This window comes from Oryzias latipes, chromosome 13 (genome assembly GCF_002234675.1).
Source record: "Oryzias latipes chromosome 13, ASM223467v1".
Lineage (NCBI taxonomy): Eukaryota > Metazoa > Chordata > Actinopteri > Beloniformes > Adrianichthyidae > Oryzias > Oryzias latipes.
Window position 1 is genome coordinate 26,078,124 of NC_019871.2, and position 18,357 is coordinate 26,096,480.

The 18,357-nt window shown below is 38.0% G+C and overlaps 1 protein-coding gene across 8 annotated transcripts in view; it reads right to left on the reverse strand.

Moving 5' to 3' along the window:
- Positions 1-938: 938 nt before the first annotated feature.
- Positions 939-18,357, reverse strand: part of kirrel3 (kirre like nephrin family adhesion molecule 3) — a 185,772-nt gene continuing 168,353 nt past the window's right edge. For 4 of the 8 annotated variants that reach the window (XM_023961937.1, XM_023961934.1, XM_023961938.1 and 1 more), the window contains exons 13-17: positions 16,700-16,807; positions 16,091-16,174; positions 15,671-15,786; positions 14,975-15,061; positions 939-5,897 (exon numbers count right to left, since the gene is read on the reverse strand). In XM_023961937.1, the coding sequence (XP_023817705.1) occupies positions 5,436-5,897; positions 14,975-15,061; positions 15,671-15,786; positions 16,091-16,174; positions 16,700-16,807 (857 nt within the window). In that variant the 3' untranslated portion in view covers positions 939-5,435. The remainder of the gene's footprint in view (positions 5,898-14,974; positions 15,062-15,670; positions 15,787-16,090; positions 16,175-16,699; positions 16,808-18,357) is intronic. The other 4 variants (XM_023961940.1, XM_023961941.1, XM_023961935.1 and 1 more) reach the window with 3 other exon arrangements.

Below are 18,357 nucleotides of genomic sequence, written 5' to 3' on the forward strand. Positions count from 1 at the left end.
ATAACTATTGAACGTTTTTGATAATATCTCCATGAATGAATCCCTAATAAATAAAAACGATTTAAAAAATAGTTGTAGCGTGAATATGATGATGAGTATTCATGACTAGCTCATATCAATGAAACAATTTATTCATTTGGGTTTTTATTGAGATATTATTGATTTTTCTTAAATACCTTTTTTCTGTGCTCTTGCACTTTGTAGACGGTCCCTTGCCTGCCATCTCACTGATGTCTCTGTCTGCAGCACGGAATGAGAGATTCTTATTAAAAGTAAACAGACATACATCTTTCTCTTTTGAAATGCCTGTGTAAGTTGTTGTTTGCATTTGGACAAACCAATAGAGACACTTTCTGCCGGTTAAATTTTTTAAACGAGGCAGAAGGTCAAAATCTATGAATATCTTACCAAACTGGTTTTTGTCCATACTGTATGCCCTACTCTGCTGCGTTTTACGGCAATAAAATATCATGACCCATTCAAGATACGCAGACCCCTACTAGTTTATTTACTTGTAACAATATGCTTGAAATATAAATTGCTGATCATAATAAGACTGATTGGGATTTCAACTCAGATCGAGTGTGAAACTTTGTGATCTCTCCTGATTTCCGATCAAAGTAAGAGGACTTACAGTATGGCTTGCATTGCATTTGCTGTGCTTGTTATTGAAACCATATTCCAATGAGCTTCCTTAAGAGTAGATTTTCTTTTCTGCCTCAAGGTGTCCAAGGACCCACTCAGGCTGTTAATGACTTAAATTTTCTCCTAATCATTGGATGCTTGTGAGTGTTCTACGAAACTGTTGCTGTTTGCTGCCTTTCTTATCCTTTTTCAAACAGCTTCTCTTCCCTTCTTCTTGTATGTAAAGGTTTATTCATGAAGTCATCAAACCACCTGAGTGGATTTAGATTGTCAAAAAGGAGCACAAATAAACGCAAACTCAAACATCAGTTTTATTCTCCAAATATACAGAGCAAAAGCATCAAAGATTCACAGACCAGGACAGTTCAAATACAACTGTTTTTTCCTGTTTTTTATTTTTTTTTTCTTAGACACAGATGGCCAGTGCCTGAAAATAGTGGATTACCTAAGATAATTTACACATTATCTTCTTCTTGCACATACTGTATGTTTATGGTTATTGTTTATACAACTGTTGAAATGATCATCCACAGAAAGTACTTTTTCTGATCTGTGACCTGGGTGTTTGTGACTAATTCACTATATTTGTAGTACAACACTTTACCCAATCCCTTTTAGAGGCTTTTCCGTGATGCTTCCAGCTTTCTTGTCTGACTTATTATACACGAGAAACCACGTTGCTGCAAGCCAAACCCCATCGATTACCCATGTGCCCTGAAAGTTAAAGCAAAATCGGAAGATTGTTTCTAAAACACTACACAGCCCAGGTCATACAGTTGCGTGTTATTAAAGTACTAACAAGGTATCGATTTTAAGGAAAGAAAAAAGTGACAGAAAGACAAAAAGCGTTTATACATCTATGAAAGGCTTATTATGATCAATTCCATGGTTGAAATGGCACCTGCTCAATGCATCCCATTGTGAACATTAACACCTCTCAAACACAAAGGGCATCTTAAACCCTTTTAAAACCAAAATATACACATGGTCGTGTAAACAAAACATAATTCTGCTAAAGGAGCAATTTTGGTTCTCACCTTAGAAAAAGCTTCTTTGTGATTCTTCACTGTTTTTTTCCCCCTTAGTGTCTCTAAATACTAAAGTGGCCTGAGTCGTCTCCTCTGGATGGGTTGTTCTGTTTTATCAGGAAAGGGCAGCGACCTCTTGTAATTGTTCTGGGTCCCCGTGTTTAATCATCTGTTCTGCCCTGGCATCTGTGCTGTGCTTGTCGCCAGACAAACAGGCGGTGCCAGCATAAGTAGGCCAGGCATCCACAGGTGAGAGGAGCACACTTTTTCCTCACATAGGCCGCATTTCTAACACCGCAACATCCACAGACTGGAGGACTGTCGCTCTAGACACTCCTGGTAGATTGGCCAGAAGGCTTGCCTTTATTTCATTTTTTGTGCATGTGTTTTTGACTAGAAAAGACATTGTGTCAAACAATGTGTGAAATAAATTTGACCCTTTTTAGCCCACATCTAAAAACTTGTGTTGTTTTTTTTTTTTTATTTCAATTGCCTCTGAGTTGTGGCAGGACTGTTGACGTGGAACATGCCCGCCCTTACTTCCCAACATCCTTCTGGTTACACTCGCTCCCACTAGCTTACAGCCTCTCAAAACCCTAACTTAGCATTAGGTGTGTGACAAAAATGGCCAGCAATATTGGAGCTATCCAGTAGTGCATTTTTGAGCCAGCTTTGACGAGGGAAAACAAAGACATACATAGATGGTTTTTTTTTTGTGTGTGTCCACAAGTGAATGCATCAAAGTGGAGCAGAGCTGGGACCTTGTGGCCCACCAACTGTGGCACCTACATCTCAGCTACAAGTTTTTTCCTTCAACATCCGCTCCTGATTCACAATGATTTGAATAAGGAAATACACAGAAATGCAAAAGTATTCTCAAATTTCCTATAAATATTCTCCTTCATGAGAAAAATTTCACATTAACATGTTAACAAAACCAAAAACACAATTTTTTATTGGAGTGGGTCTTCAAAGAATTATATGCACCAATTTTTTTGTATTTTTATAAACCTATCTGTTGCAAATCCCATCATGATTGAATGCTGCAGATATCAAGGGAACAAAGGGCTTATGCTTATAAATTCTTGGAAAAATAAATAAAAAAGTGGCCAGCCATACTTGACAGTCTTCATGGTGCCAAGCCCAAAATACGACTGGGCATCTCTCCGAGGGACTGAAGGAATAATAACCTCTTACTGCCTCTCACTTCAAAGCTGTCCCAGATAAGCTCTTCTCTTACCTCTCTATGTTCTTGGCGCACCCAGAGTCACATTTTTTTTTGATAGAGAAAACTGCGCACACAAGCCTTTAATGTAATTTTTCCAAAACAAGCAGTGTTGATTAAACTTTTGAAAATGAAACAAAGAAAAAAAAAAAGATTGTCTGTCTGTGCAGTTCTTTTGCCACGTGTTTGTCGAGCTCGAATATGCTGCATTGAATTCTGCATAAAAAAAAAAAAGACAGAAAAACCAGGAAAAAATATATATACAGAGAGAGACAGGATTAGAGATTTATATACAGTCTGCTAAGTGCCAAGCTGGATTATCAGCATTGAGACAGAGCTTTTTGTCTTAAGCTGTACAATGGGCACCAATCCATTTGTAAAATTAGTTCAAACCACTGGCACTCATGTGGAAAACTATTGAAATGACTTGAATAAAATCATATGTAAAGTGCTTATAACAACAATTTGCCTTTTCTCCGCAACATAGCATGCTTGATATTTCATGGGTCGAAACAGATTTAATAGTTTTATGCTCATCCAAAATCATTTCAAGCTCTGACTGCTGCACAACATCCAAAAACGTCCTGATATTGGTTTTTTTTTGTGCTGTGCTTTGACAAAACAAAGTGGACACAATGAGCTGCTGTTCTTTCAGTAAAGTCTCTGATCCATTTATGCTTCCCAGAAATGCTCTTTGTCTTTTAATAAACTGATGAAATCAGTTGGAAGAACCCATGAAAGTCATAGCGCATGATTCTTTTCTTTTGTTTTTATCAAATGTTATGTGGAACTCTGTATCGCTCCTGCTGTTTGTTTGCTATTGGTTCCTGCTAGTTTAAATTGACAAAGAATAGGGTAAACAACAATAGGTGGCAGTTTTTAGTTGTGTGATTTAGCTGAGGCTAAATTAAAACAAAATTAAAAAAAATAGGCAAAGTTTTTGCCTCCATCATTAGAGCATCTGCTGTGCACAAATTTATATGAGAACAGCCAGATTTGAGGACTCCAAAATAGCTATTTCCGTCTGTTATGACTTTGTTTCGGTCGGAAAATATTTGGAGATTTGGATTATAACACATTTATCAACCTGCTTGTGTGAAAATATAAAGTAAAACATGAAATAAATCAATATGCTGTGTTCCCTATTGAAATAAATACATAATCAGTGACCCAATAATCTAATTCCACATTTTGTGCATAAACTGTCCTCACTGTCTTAACCCTTGCAGTAACAAAATAAAGAAAGAAAATGTAAAGCAAAATGAAACTTTTGCCATGTCCCCTGTGTGCTTGCCCAAGCACAGAGAGTAAGAATGCGCTCATCTCCAGTGTCAATGGTGATGCAAATAATATTTCCGCACACTTTAAGAAGTTTGAGCATAGTGTTTAAATTGCATTCAGCAGGTGCCCTCAATTATAGCTGTTGGTGTGTGTCTTGTTAGGAAGAGAAACTCACAGGTACAACAACAAGTCACAATGTTTGGCTTTCCTGCCACATATGCCTTGAAGCAGGATTAAGCATGGTAACATCGTGGTGGTTGCAGCTCCCCAACATCAGACGAGCTGATAGTGTTTGTCTAAGCTCTCACTTAGCCAAAGTTTGTAATGACCCAGTTCAAAAAGGCCCTCAAGGCAAAGTAGATATGGACGTGAAGAGGCGTTCGTGTCTCAATTAGAGTCATCCGGCTGGGAAATCAGAGTCAGAAATTAAACATTAGAAAAGAAGTAACATATGTACACTGATATTGTTTTATCTCAAAGTAAAATGGTGGGTCTGGGATTAAAAATGAGATCTCAGCTTATGTTTCTTACTGTGGCTCAGATACAACCATGGTAAAGGGGAGGACAAATGTTTTCAGTATTTGAGACATCTGTGGGCACATGGAGAAAGTTAACTTCCACCTACACTGTCAGCCACTTTTAGCAAGCAATCACTTAAAACTGTAAAAAGTGTGGAGTGGGGTAATCACGACGGTTGTTAAAAAAATAAAACTCACAAGCGCATCCATTGTTGTGCTGTAAACTATAAAAGAGTGGCAGGACTTTAGCTTGCGCTCATTATTCTGCAGTGTCTCATCGTAATCTTGCCCGCTTTGAATGACAATCTTCAAAAAGCAAACTTCACAACCAGTGAAGCTGATTGTCAGACAAAGCCTTGTTGTCCTGCCCTTTGTTGTGTTAACAATCTGATTGTGGAAATCAAAAGCTCAAATTCCTCTCATGAATAGTGTCCTTTCTTGGCGAGTAACCTCTCTGTGGCACAAGTAATTATGGGTTGAAAAAAGAGGGAGCTAATGAAATAAGCATGAGGGAAAAGTAAGGCTTTTTCATCCATTATTTTTTTTTCTTTTTGGGAAACTAATAAGTCAAAGAAAGTCTCACAGGCCATCAAGCCAAGTATCCCCAGCATCTTTAGGCGTCCATAGGAAACAATTCATGGCATGGATGCTTTAGGGTTTCCTGGTGGCGCACTCTTTTAAAGTCTTACAATCCAGGCTGCTTCAGACTCCCTAACAACACCCTCCTTCCCAAGAAGGTCAGACATGGGTCTGCATGCGCTTCTGGAGGGGACGAGTGAGGTCAGAGTTTTGCGAGGAGGACTGAGAATAGTGGGATGAAGAGGAGGCTGATGCCTTGCTGTCTTTGTCGAACTGCACGTAGCCGTCTGGCTTACTGTAGCTGCTGATGCTGCTGTCGCACTGTGTGTCGATAAAAGAGCTGGAGTCGCTGAGCGAGCCGCGCTGGAACTCTCGCTCACACAGCTCGATGGAGCTGCTGCCCATCCCCAACACGAAGCGTTGACTGTAGTCGTACAGGCGGTTGGAGCCCGCTCCCAATGTGGAGTAGATGTTGGTGAAAGACATGCCTGTTGGTACTCGCTGCTTGCCCAGGGTACCAGTGCTGCTTGGGTTCCTAACCTCGGTGGTCTGATTTCCTGACATGGTGGGTGTGTGGTTCTCTTTGAAGGTATTGACGCTGTAATAGCCATTTGTAGGGTCCTGTTGAAAAAGCACAGACAGTATAAGAATGTTAAAAATGATTTGAAGCCTTTGGTACATAAACCCGCATAGGTCAACACCAGCACTGCCGGGTTTTGGGGTTTTCTGGGCCCGTAGAGGGTTGAAGAGAGGAGGGGCAGCATCATAAAAAGTAAGTCTGGATATTACCAATAATTTCCAGAATCGATTCGATCAATTCACGATTTTTTCCGTTCTTTCAATCTGCTCGATTTTATTAGATTCCATTTGGAATTTACCCGGTTTACACATTCATATATATTTGTATAGAAATACATTAATAATCTATGTATGTTTTTGAAGATATCCATATTATCCTGATTAAGTTCACTTACTGTAAATGTTATCAATGAAATAATAAACCAGAGAGATTGTTAACAGCATACAGTGTTACACGATTTCTCAAAAGAAGAAGCTCCAACATGTTCTGCCTCTCCTGGAGGGCCGTTCAGTTTAACCTCTAGGTGGACCTGGTGCTGTAGCATTAAACTTTATTCCAGAAGATTTGAGCAAAAAGAGAATTTGCTTTAGACCACAAATTCTTGCCTGTGAGTCTATAAAGCGGTTCATTTAGTCAGCTATGTATGTTAAGGTCGACCAAGCGTTAGCATCAGCTGTCCTACGGGAAACTCTATTATATGTTAGCATCAAGCTAATGGACTTTTTAACTGCTGTTATGTGTTAGGTCACCGGAATAGGAAAGGAGTAAAAGATCGATCTCTACTTTTATGGATCGATTGTTAATTTATTCATCTTGGATCGATTCAGATTGATTAATTGATTTTATCAACCCAGACCTAAGAGTGCACGCATGTCTTGCAGTTCCCTTGAAACCCATGTGGCCACCTTAAGGGATATCATGAAAATAGAACATATCATTTTTGAGTGTGGAAAGTGTATATTTGACATTGGATGTCCACACATTACACGCTGATGATCTAATTTCCTCATTTCTAACAGTCAAGCTGCTAACATTGGACATGGGAGGGTTGCACAATTATTACTTAAACAGTACCAACAGGCTTTGGCAGTTGAAAAAATTGAAAAACTTGTATGACATGCCTGTCACCTATTTCCCCCCTTACTTACCTCACGTGTTGTCATTCCAACTTTACTACATGTCTTGTACAGATTTGCCCATATTTGAAAAGTGGGTAAATCAGCACAGCACTTTTACTGGAATTGTGTAAAATATCATTGATTGAGTACGATCTTAAAACATCTGGTGAGCCACCTACATGCCTCGTACAGATTTGCCCATTTTTCACCTGCATACAGCCCTTATCTACCTAAGGCTTAAGTGAAAGAAGGAAGAAAATGGAAAGGAACAGGTTTGTATCTGAACATTTTCATGTATTTTCAAGACTGTGGCAGCAGAGGAGCTGCTTTAAAAGTGGCAGTAATTACCATTCAAGCTGGAGATCAAATTAAGTAACAGTCTGCTGTTTTTGTCATGGGCAAAACCCCGGTCAAGCTTGGAATGAGGGTTTAGGGCAGCTACCGGTAAGATTAAAATAAAGTCTCTCTCTAATTAAGCAAGCCTTAATGATTTACACTTTGGCGTCCAAGTGTCACTGAAAGGTCCCGTTTGTTCACGTCCCGTCTCGGCTGAATAACCTTCCGAGGCTGCAGCCCTGCCACTTGTTTGTGTGTTAGATTGATGACACCACACTGCTGTTGCTAAGGGTCCAGTTAAGGCATGTGAGCGCTTTCTTGTTTCTTTATGAATGGCTGTGAATGTCAAGCACAGTGAGCGTGGTGACAAGTCCCGAAAGAAGAATGCTCAAAATGGGAGAGACAGCCTGAGAGGATCCTCGTTATGCTTGTCATTATCAGACAGCAGTCAGAGAGATTGTTTGTGTCTGGCCTTTATCTCGCACCGGCTTCTCTCTCCATTCTCACCTCATGCGCGATGTCATTAACCAGGATCAAAAAGTGTGGTCTCCAGAGGCAGAAAAGAAGCAGGGTTAGCACAAAAGAAGCAAGCTTCCAGGAGCCAACGCCAACGAACGAATGGACAAAAGAGCAAACAAATGCTATAGAATCTATCTAAATGTGCTGCACAGGGTTGCTGAACAACAGATGTACCCACTTCTTTGGTAAAAGCTGTGTGCAGTGCTGAAATCTGTTTTTTCTAACGGAATTTATTTACATTGAAAATTGAATGTTAGCACTAGAATAAACACCTGCTGAGATAAGCCGCTGTGCTTGATTACCAATGCACATACATGAGAAGCACTGATTTGTTTTTTTTTCCTTAAGAGGTTTTAAGACTTTTCTCACGCATTTCAGTACTTTTATTGAAACTTGTGAAACACTAAGATTTCCTCTAAGAAAACAAGCTGTTCCTTTATGCAGGTGACAAATCTACTGTTAGATTTATTTAAAGTTTTCTTAAATCTTTAGTAAGTGAATGATTGCTTTTAAAGAGTTTATATTACTTACTTCAGCATTCAATATTAACCCTTCAAGACAAGAGCTTTAGCTACAGTGTTGACATTCTGTCGACTACCATCACTCTTTGACCTTTTACGAATTCAAAAGCAGCTTTGCGTTGATATGCAGCACTTTAAAGTAGTGAAGCGTCAATGAAAATCAACTGATTCGAAAAATCGGAATATCGGAATTGAGCAGTAACCCTTGTGCTATCCTAGGCACTTTAACATTGGGAGTTGGGTCATCTAGACCCACTAGACAGTGCTCTGAACCTTTTTTCTTCAATGATTTGTGATCTTCACTGGTGTCCATGGATTACATGAAATCTTTCCACCTTTATCCACCTTTGTCATGGTAGGAAGAACACGTCAATGTAAGGGTGGGGTCATCTAAGATAGCACAAGGGTTAAGCCCTGCAGTATGAACGTAGCCATAGGCAGGCAAGGTGGGAACCAAACCTGCAAAATATCGAATCGAGGTCAGACGCTCTACCAGTGCACCGCGGCCACCAAGGCTAAACTCAGGGAGCTATTTAACATTTGTCAAACTTTAACATTGGATTATGTCCAGCTCCATAACAACAGTGCACTCAAGTTGATAAATGTGGGCAGGTAGTCAGTAGTCAGTTAGTACAGGGTTAAAAATGACGCGTGAACGGCAGCCCCACAAATTTAGTCTAATGTAGAGTAGAAAATGCTGTTTACATCACTTTTTTAATAAAAAATATAAACGACGGCAGAAGCAGCTTTTAAGGCTAGACCTGCTTTTATCAACACAACTGCAAACAACAAGAGACAAAGCGAATGGTGAATTTGACCTTTACAATAGCGCATTTATTGGTAACCTGCAGAAAAACAAAATTATACATCATACAGTGAGCTGTATGTTTGGAAAGGGCTTTATGTAGTAAAGTGCAAATCATTTGTGCAGGCTGATCTTTTTATTTACCATGTAAACGTGTAGTCAGGGGGATGCTGGTCTGCTGTGAACATTTCCTTTAACAGGAGTGGGATTTTAGGTTGAATGTGACCTCAACATCATACATACAGAACATGAATGTGTGTGAGCTCCGAAAATGCTATGATGAATGATCAGAAAGGTTGGCCACTCATTTTGTACCTTCGGTGTCACTGATCAAACGCACTCCATGGATTACCTCATATATCAAGTTTCTAAAAAAAGCATTTGTCTCTTTTTTTTCTTGCAACCAGTAGGGCAGAACCTGACATGTGAGTCACGCTTTGCTTTTCTCACATGCTGATTATGTCACTACCCATTAAATGCTGGTTTGATTCAAAGAGCTGCAGTCTGTAGTTGGTCAGAAAAAATTAAGCTGTTGCTAACGTGGTGACCCACTGGGAAACAGATGTGATGACAGACAGCATGTTGGGTGGATGAACTGAAAGGCCAGTTAATGATTTTGTTGAAGCAGCCAAATGACTAACTTAGAAACTGGCATTCTGAATGTAAAGCTGCATTCACACCAGCTGCATGTGGTGCGTTCAAAAAAATGCGCAACACGCGGTTTCATGAACGTGCATCCAGCCGGTGATGTTCACACCAGACAGGCAGGAAGCGGCAGGGAGGGGGATTCTTCTTATTTTGTTTTTTTAACTGCCCATCACCTACAGTGGGATAATGCTTGATGCGAGATGCACAAAGCAGTGAAAATCCCGCAAACCTTACTCCAGGCTTATTCTTTTTCAGCTTTGCTCTTATAAATGTTCCTTTTGGAATCATATCAATCCGGCCAATTAATAGGCACAAATCACAATTATTAATTTCTCCTTCGTGATCATGTTTACAACAGTTGGCATTGGTCACAATGCTGCGTCGCCACGATTAAATGTGAAAAAGTTCAACACATGCATATATATATATATATATATATATATATATATATATATATATATATATATATATATATATATATATATAAAATGTCCGTTGATACAGCAGCTGCAATTTTAACGACAAGGCAGACAAACTATATGATTATTATGAGTTGTGGTTTGATTTAGCGGCACTGACTACAATAGTCTGACTGAAAAGTGTTAGTTTTTGGTTTAGGAAATTCTTTGAAAGATTATGGTAAAGTTTAGGAAAGGCTTATGGAAAACCATTGTCAAAAAAGTGTACGAACCCTGTTAAAAGTAACTCAGAAGCCCAAAACTACATTGCAGATGCTCAGAACACTGCGAAAAAAGAAAACTGTTGGTTTTCCTATGTCCTGTCAATGTTGCACTCACAAAGCATAAACATTAGATAATTGAGACGAGCATATACAAAATGAGGTTGCATGCAGATAGAATTTCTGTTGGTATGAAGGAAATTGAAGTAGTGTATGGAAGTGTGCTGCATTCAATTAAACAACAAACAAAAAAACCCACAGGTGATCTTCATTCTAATTGGTTTCGTTATTTTTGTTCTAGTAGTTTTAAGAATTCACTGATTCTGGGACAAAAGACCTTCAGAAAAACTGAATCTGTTCTATTTACTGTTCAAAAAAATGTGTTGACTTTCATATTTATAGTTTAATACATTTTCAAACTGCAATTTAATTGTGATATAAATGTTTTCACAATTATGAAGACTTAATCTTATAGACAAACAACAAAAGGCGCCATGTCACTAGTCATACATTTGAGCAAATATATCTAAAAAAAAAGGAATCCAAAATTCCTTTAGATCTAAGATAGTGAGTAAGTCCATCCATTTTGAATTAATGAAACATTTAGGTGGGACATGTTTTGTCACGGTTTGTCCTGACTCTCAAAAATTCAGTGAACTGCAAAAGCAAAGAACTACAAACTTACTAACCTCATCTGCTAATGAAAACTACAAGATGAGCTGCAATTAAAAATTGAAAAGCCACAAATTGTCCATGTCATAGACATGATCGGGAGAATGTAGGTTTGATTCCCGCCATGCCTGCCGTCATGTCGAAGTGTCCTTGGGCAAAACACTGAACCCCATCTTGCTTCTGGTGGAAGGTTGGCCCCAGTGTTCAGCAGCAGAGCCGCCATCAGTGTATGGATGTGACTGGAAAGCGCTTTTGGCCTTTGAGGAAGGTAGAAAAGCGCTATAGAAGTACTGTATATGCCATTTACCATGATCCATTTTGTTTATGTGCTCGTCACATATCGCCAGTCTGTTATTCCTACTTACTTTATCCACAAATATTCGAAAATAAAACATTGGATGTAGTTCAATTGACCAATAGGAACTGTTTATTTTTATCTGTGGTTATTGGTGCAGAAACCGAGGCTACGTTTTCTGCATGTGAAGGTACAGAGGCAGGGAGGGACTGTCAATAAACTACATGAAGACAAAGCAGTTACTCTGTAACTCACCCTAAATAATCTCATTCTCTTTACAGTATTGTTAAAATAAAATCCACGGGATTTAGGATTAGAGTAAACCCAATGCAAGTTTTAGACGCGTCCTTATCTCTTCATTTCAGGATTACAACTCTCATTGGCCTTAAAAAATATTAAAGTTGACCACACCCACAGCGTGACATCCAGCAGGTCACCCACAGACTTTGCTGGCTTGTGCCCGAAATTATTGCCGTCGGGATTGACTCATAGACGAAATACATAAATAAACAGTTCATACTGATAAATGATTAATACTTCCCCAAGTATTACATTGGTTTGTAATGTTAGTGGATAACTTAAGCAGGAAGACAAAACAGATAAGCGATATAGTGACAAGCACATAAACTAAACAGATCATATGACACGGACACATTGTGGCTTTTCAACTTTATATGAGCAGATGAGGTTAGAGCCCAGCCTGTTTGGAGTTCTTGGCTTTTGTAGTTCTTGAAAATATTAATACAAAAATAACGGAAAACATTTCAACCAAGACCACCCTTTTTTTATTGAATGCAATATCTCATCACCAATAGTGTGAGTTTGAACTTCTCCCACATTTAAAATTCAAATCTCATTAAACTCTTTTATTTTTTAATGTATTTTTGCATCTGAAATATAAAAAATTTCATGACTTTTCCAAAACTTTACAGAAGATGTCATTTTTCACAAACTTTTCAAGGACCTAGAAATTGCATTTTCCATTTCCAGAACTGCTCCAGGCTTTTCATGACCGTGCGAACTCTGTTTCAGGTTTCTGTCCATTCGCACTAGAACCTGGCATGGGATTGTAAAGGAAAATCTGAATATGCATCCAAAAGATTTTTGATCAACTCATCGGTACAGTTTTCCCTTGTGTATCGCAGGGCTTACTTTCTAAAAATAACCCACGATAGGTGAATTCCACAAAGTAAGGCTGTAAAACACCTCACTACACACTTGTGTCAAACTGAGCGTACAGTACAGAAGACACCGCACAGAGCAGATTGATTGACAAGGTCAACAGAAGATCAGGATGCAGAATACAGAACGCTGTTAAATTGCACTGAAATAATCACCGAACAAGCAAGACCACAAAAGGTGAACAACAAAAGGACCACTATATTAAAGCCTGCTGTGTGAATGTAGTCCAGTACTGAAGACGATGAAGGTCATGACATTTTTTTATACATTTGTCTCCTTGAGTTAACAACCTAATTACTCATTATTAAAAGTCAAAAACTACTGTTTTTCTTAAGAAGACAGAATAAAAGTAAATCTTATCTCAAGATCACAGTTTAAAACAGAAAAAAATCTTAATCCTAATTTTCTTTTCATATGATGATGATGGCAGACTTGAAAGTTGTTTCTGACTGACAAACTTGACTATTTCTCAGCTGAAAAACAGGCTGGAAAAAATGCAAACATGGCAGTGTGCTAGTCTTCTGTGATGTAACTCTACAGTAGAAAGGCCTCAAATGAAAAGAAATGGTTCTGAAAGTTGATTGCTTTTAACACAGATGCTTGGCATGATGGGAAACAAAAAGTATTAACTTATTCAATTAGGCTTACCATCCTTTCAAGCTTTTTGTCAGACTTTCTGCTGGTAAATTTGAGTTTTTTCTTCATATTTTAGCCATCATTTTAGCTAAGATATCAATTAAATTAGTTATGTAACACAGAACTTCAGTTTTTCTGGAATCAGATTTGCCAACAACCAGACACCATCACATTATTTCAGCTAATTGTAAAGCTCCTGGCCTTCTTGTGTGTTTGTGTGAGCTTTTATTTCTTTCCTTCCGCATTTGTCTCCTGTGGCTGACGAACCACATTTAATTGAAGCTCTGTTTAAACTCCCTGGTCTGCTTCACACTTATTGGGAGTTTGTTCAGTATTGTCTCTTGCTTTGGTGAAGTAAGCCAGTTTGAAGTCCCTCTCTTACATTTTTCATTAAAAGCCTTTCTGAGAGTTTTTTTTTTCTTTTTTTCCGGAAAATAATTTAATTTAGAAGGAAAAATAAAAACTTAACAATCTTGATGCCTAACCTTTTGTGGGTTTATTTTTTTTATTTTTTGGGGGGGCTTTGATTGCATCAAATTAAATTAATATGGAACTATGACTGACAATTTATTATGCAGTTTTATAAAATAATATGTGAACAATCTGTAATATTAAACTATTCTTTTTGGTTAACATATGCTTTCAAAAAATAAAAATCTTTAAAAATAAAGTTGGATGGCAAAAATAAAATCAGGCCAGGTGATCAATACCCAGAGCTTTAACCAGGTCCTATCAATCTTTCAGATGACTAATTTCAATTTGTGCATTTATAGCATAAGATAAGTATGAAATAAAGCAGCTTAGAGTCTACTGATTTTTTCAGCTTGTGTAGTTTATAGATTATTTGTCGATTATTGACTATTATTTATAACTATATTAGTAATATTGATTATTTTTGTTTATTATTATTATTTGTTTATTGTTTTCAGTTGATTATGAAAATTATTAATATAAAAAAAATCCTATTTTTATAGGTATTTTTTCTTATGATAATAAATCTGCACATATTTTCGACACTTGATCTCTACATGTTATGGTGATTTCTGAAATAATTTTGGGTCTATTTACATGATCATTAACTACCTTATGTTTGTCATGCGATTTGCTGAGACTTAGGGATTTTTTAATTACCTGAATATGTATTGGCAAAGTATAAATAACAGATCAGAAGTTAAGAACCAGATAAGGATAATTTAGGTAAAGAAATAAAATTACAGGTCAATTAAAGCAAAAAAAGGGGTGGGATTATAATTTCCCACTAAAGCAGTCTATTCACCGCTTTTTGACTGTCTAAATATTTATTAGTTTCATTGTGCCAGAAACTATAGTGTATGTGGATGTATGAGTATTTTCCAAACATTTTCAATTACTATATATCCTATGGATGATATATCTTTGTACAGATCTATGTCTATTCTTTGTCTTGTTTTTGTATTCTTTCTGCTTTGATTGCTTGAAATAAACCTTTTCCAAATCCAATCCAAATCCAAAATCAGTCCTTTGAGATGACCTAATATGCCTGTGGAGATGTCTTTGAAAACAAAAAAAAGAAATGTAGGAGGAGAGGAATTAATGCTGGACAGGTTTGAGAATTGAAAACCACTATTTCCCCCCTGGCTATTTGCTCTCACCGCCTCACCATTTTACCTTTGGGCTATCTAATACCTGCATTCAAGCCATTGTGCTGTCAGCGTTCATCAGGCGTACCTTTATGTGCTGATACTCCTTCTCCTCCTCTTGTAACACTTCCAGCTGCTTCAAAACAGATTCCTGCTGAAACTCTCCACGTTCAACCTACACAGACATCAAGTGAGGCATGTTAAGAGCTTGGGCTAATCGAACCTGCTCCACTAAAAAAAGACATTCTGAGATAAAAGGGTTAAACTTTTATCACTTGTTCTCCTTTTTTAATATCAGTCAAACATGCTTCACCTTCACTCAGGGCTGGCAGGGAGCATTAAAAATTCATCTCTGAATATCTTTTATTTATCTTTACATAATGCAGATTTGTGCGATAGCTGAGCTAAACTTTCTGCTCCAACAGCAAGTGCCGACTTCACTAAATATTTTGAAAGAAAGTGCAATCTCAGGGCTTTATCTATGAATAAACCAGCAGTTGAACAAACTAAAAACAACACTTGTAAAGCTTAAAGGAGGTTTTTTTTTTTTGTTTTGTTTCAAGGATGGCTGTAGAAATGCAACAACCGCTGTAGGATTACAGGGCGGTTGTGAAAAGACGATGTACTTTTATCCAAAATACATTTATATACCCAAAGTCTTCGTGAAATGTTGCATTTTTACAGAAAACACCAAGACCAGCAACCACATGCATTCATTACTCAACTGTCAGATTTGAAAAATACGCTGATATCTCTGATAAAGGAAGGATGCTGTGACACTCACACTCACCATCAGTTGTTTCATGGAGCTGTGCTCTTCGTTTTCTCTCGCCGCATTATGGTCTTTGTGCACAATCTCCACCCGGATGTCATTTTTCGCCGACACGGCTCCTTTCAGATCTGTCAGAAGAAGACGACACATGCGGCATATCTCAATAATTTCCCAGAAACAACCATCTGTATTTGTTGACATAATGATTTCCCACATTTCAGTTTGAAGCATTGTAATGCTTAACAAAGGCCCTGGGTCTGCTTTGTTAGAGATCTCCCCTTTTTCAGAAAACAAAACAACAAAAAATTATCAATTATTTGCTTCCTGCCAGCACACGATCATCTGTCTTTTCACATACATGCAGTTTTCCAGCGGTGGTTCATTCTGTTCAGGAAAATGCTGATGTTATGCTGTCATATAACAAAGTCTTACTTTCTGTCTTAATTTTGCTTGCAAGTTCTCTCTGGTGAGCACAGATGGAGACGGGCAGTGAGGGCATAACCAGGTGCGCTTCCTCTGTAGTATACAGACAATAGACATGCTGAGGGGACCAGTAGCACAATGTGGTACCTGGATGGAGACAGTGGCTGGCTGCCTCGAGCTGTAGTCATTTGATTTATGGGTGGGTGACGATGGACAAAGTGGGACGTAAAGAGTCTCAAAAGCGAATGCAGCCTGATTGAGAATGCACAAAATGAGCCCTGATTCTGATTACGATCTGGCGATCTTTGCAAGACAAAAAGATGTCCATCTTTAGAAGTCGTTTATTCTTTTTAGAACTATCAGAATGAGACAGAATTTTCCTAAACTCAATTTAAAACCTACAAGAGCCAACAATGTCCTAATGGCTTTGTGTTCAAGTAACAGCAAAACAAAATCTACAAAAAATTGTTTGTTTATAACACACAAATTTGTTCTCTATCCCTGAAGTCAAAACAGAATCTGTGTTTGGGTGGATGGACATCTTTCAGTGTGCTTTGGGTTAGTACAGCACTTTGGCATGCATGCTAGAAAGGACGTAAGAATAGAGAGAAGACGTACTTCTTTGGGAACGAGTGCAGCAGAATGCACCGATGGTGCCCATTAGGACAATGAGGGCCACAAAAGCTCCCACTGCTATGCCGATGATCACAGCCACTGGGAGGGATTCTGCAGAGAGCAAAGCAGACACATGTCCTTCCACAATGAAAAACCACAAACATCTCATTTGCACACTGAATTCCAAAAAAAAAGGACTTTCTGACAGGAGTTTAGACCAAACCAAAAAAATCACATGAAACAATGAAACAATCACATGAATCTTCTTCTATGTCTCTGCTGCAAAATTGAAGTTTCAAGCTCTGTCTCTTGGGGACCATTGTATCATCTCAAAGGTAGTGAAACTATGAAGGCACGATAGATAAATGTATAAATGTGAGCAAAACTCTAATTACCAAACATTTTTTGTTATTGCTGTGGAAAAATATTGAACAGAAATTCTCTCATTATTTTATCGTCCGATGAATATTTACATTTATTGAAGCTATTTTATTTTTTTTCCACTGTGTGGTTTCATTTTCAATCAGTAAAGCGCAGGTGTTTTTCTATCTATTGAACTGTAATCATGTCTTTGGTATTGGTACATGGATATTTATTATTCAGTGTCCCCATTGTGGGGTCAGTAAAACTCTATTCTATTCTATTCTATTCTATTCTATTCTATTCTATTCTGTTCTATTCTGTTCTATTCTATTCTTTCAAACTGTTCAAAAATAGACAGAGATATCAATGGCATTGAAAATGAGGAAATGTGTGTTTTTCACATTATGTTGGATCCTACTTTTGACAATAAATCTTACACTGTTGGAAATCCTATTTATTACTCTTCAACACTGTTGAGGATGTGGGTTGCATCCTTGAAGAAACTGCCATATGTTTCCAGCCAAAACCAAACACATTGTTCTACAATTGACTCTAGTTTGGTGGTGTGGATGATTAAATTTGAAAGACACAAAACACTTTGGGAATTTGACACTTGATTCTTGCAATAAACAGTTGCTTCAGAGCAAATGAAAGAAGCACAATACTCTGGCACCTTCTACTAATGCTGGACACCACCCTGGTCACACTTACCATATTAGATGATATTTATTCAATCAGCATTTGCCAACGCTCAGCCAATGAGGCTGTGTTTGTCACTGTTACATGAACATCACGCATTGGCTGATCTTGCAAGTATTTAAGTTTATGGTCCTATGTGCTGTGCTACCTATGTGCTAAAGTGTCATCATTGTGGAATGCAAACTTCATGGCTTGTCTCTGATAGCTCCCATTATAAGGAATTTGGCCCTCAGTCTTATCTAGAGATAAATGTCTCAGCACATGGACCCTATCCAGATCAATCAAATGTGGCTTACTGGGTATTGGAGCAAAATCCTAAGGACCACTGTGGCAGGGCACATGCTCAAAGGTGCGGGGGGTTCCACAATCAACAACAATATAAGCTGTCTGGCACAGGCAGAGAACATTTGGCTTTTTTAAAATAATAATCAGAGCAAATTTCCTAAATGTATGTGCCAAGTTAATCTGGTAACACACTCTTCATTGACCACTAAAGCTACCAGCCAAAATGTATAACCTATTTGGATGTCAAACACACATGATTGGTGTGAGTGTCCCTGTCACAATTAAAGTTTACATAAAAAGTTTAAATAATGTCT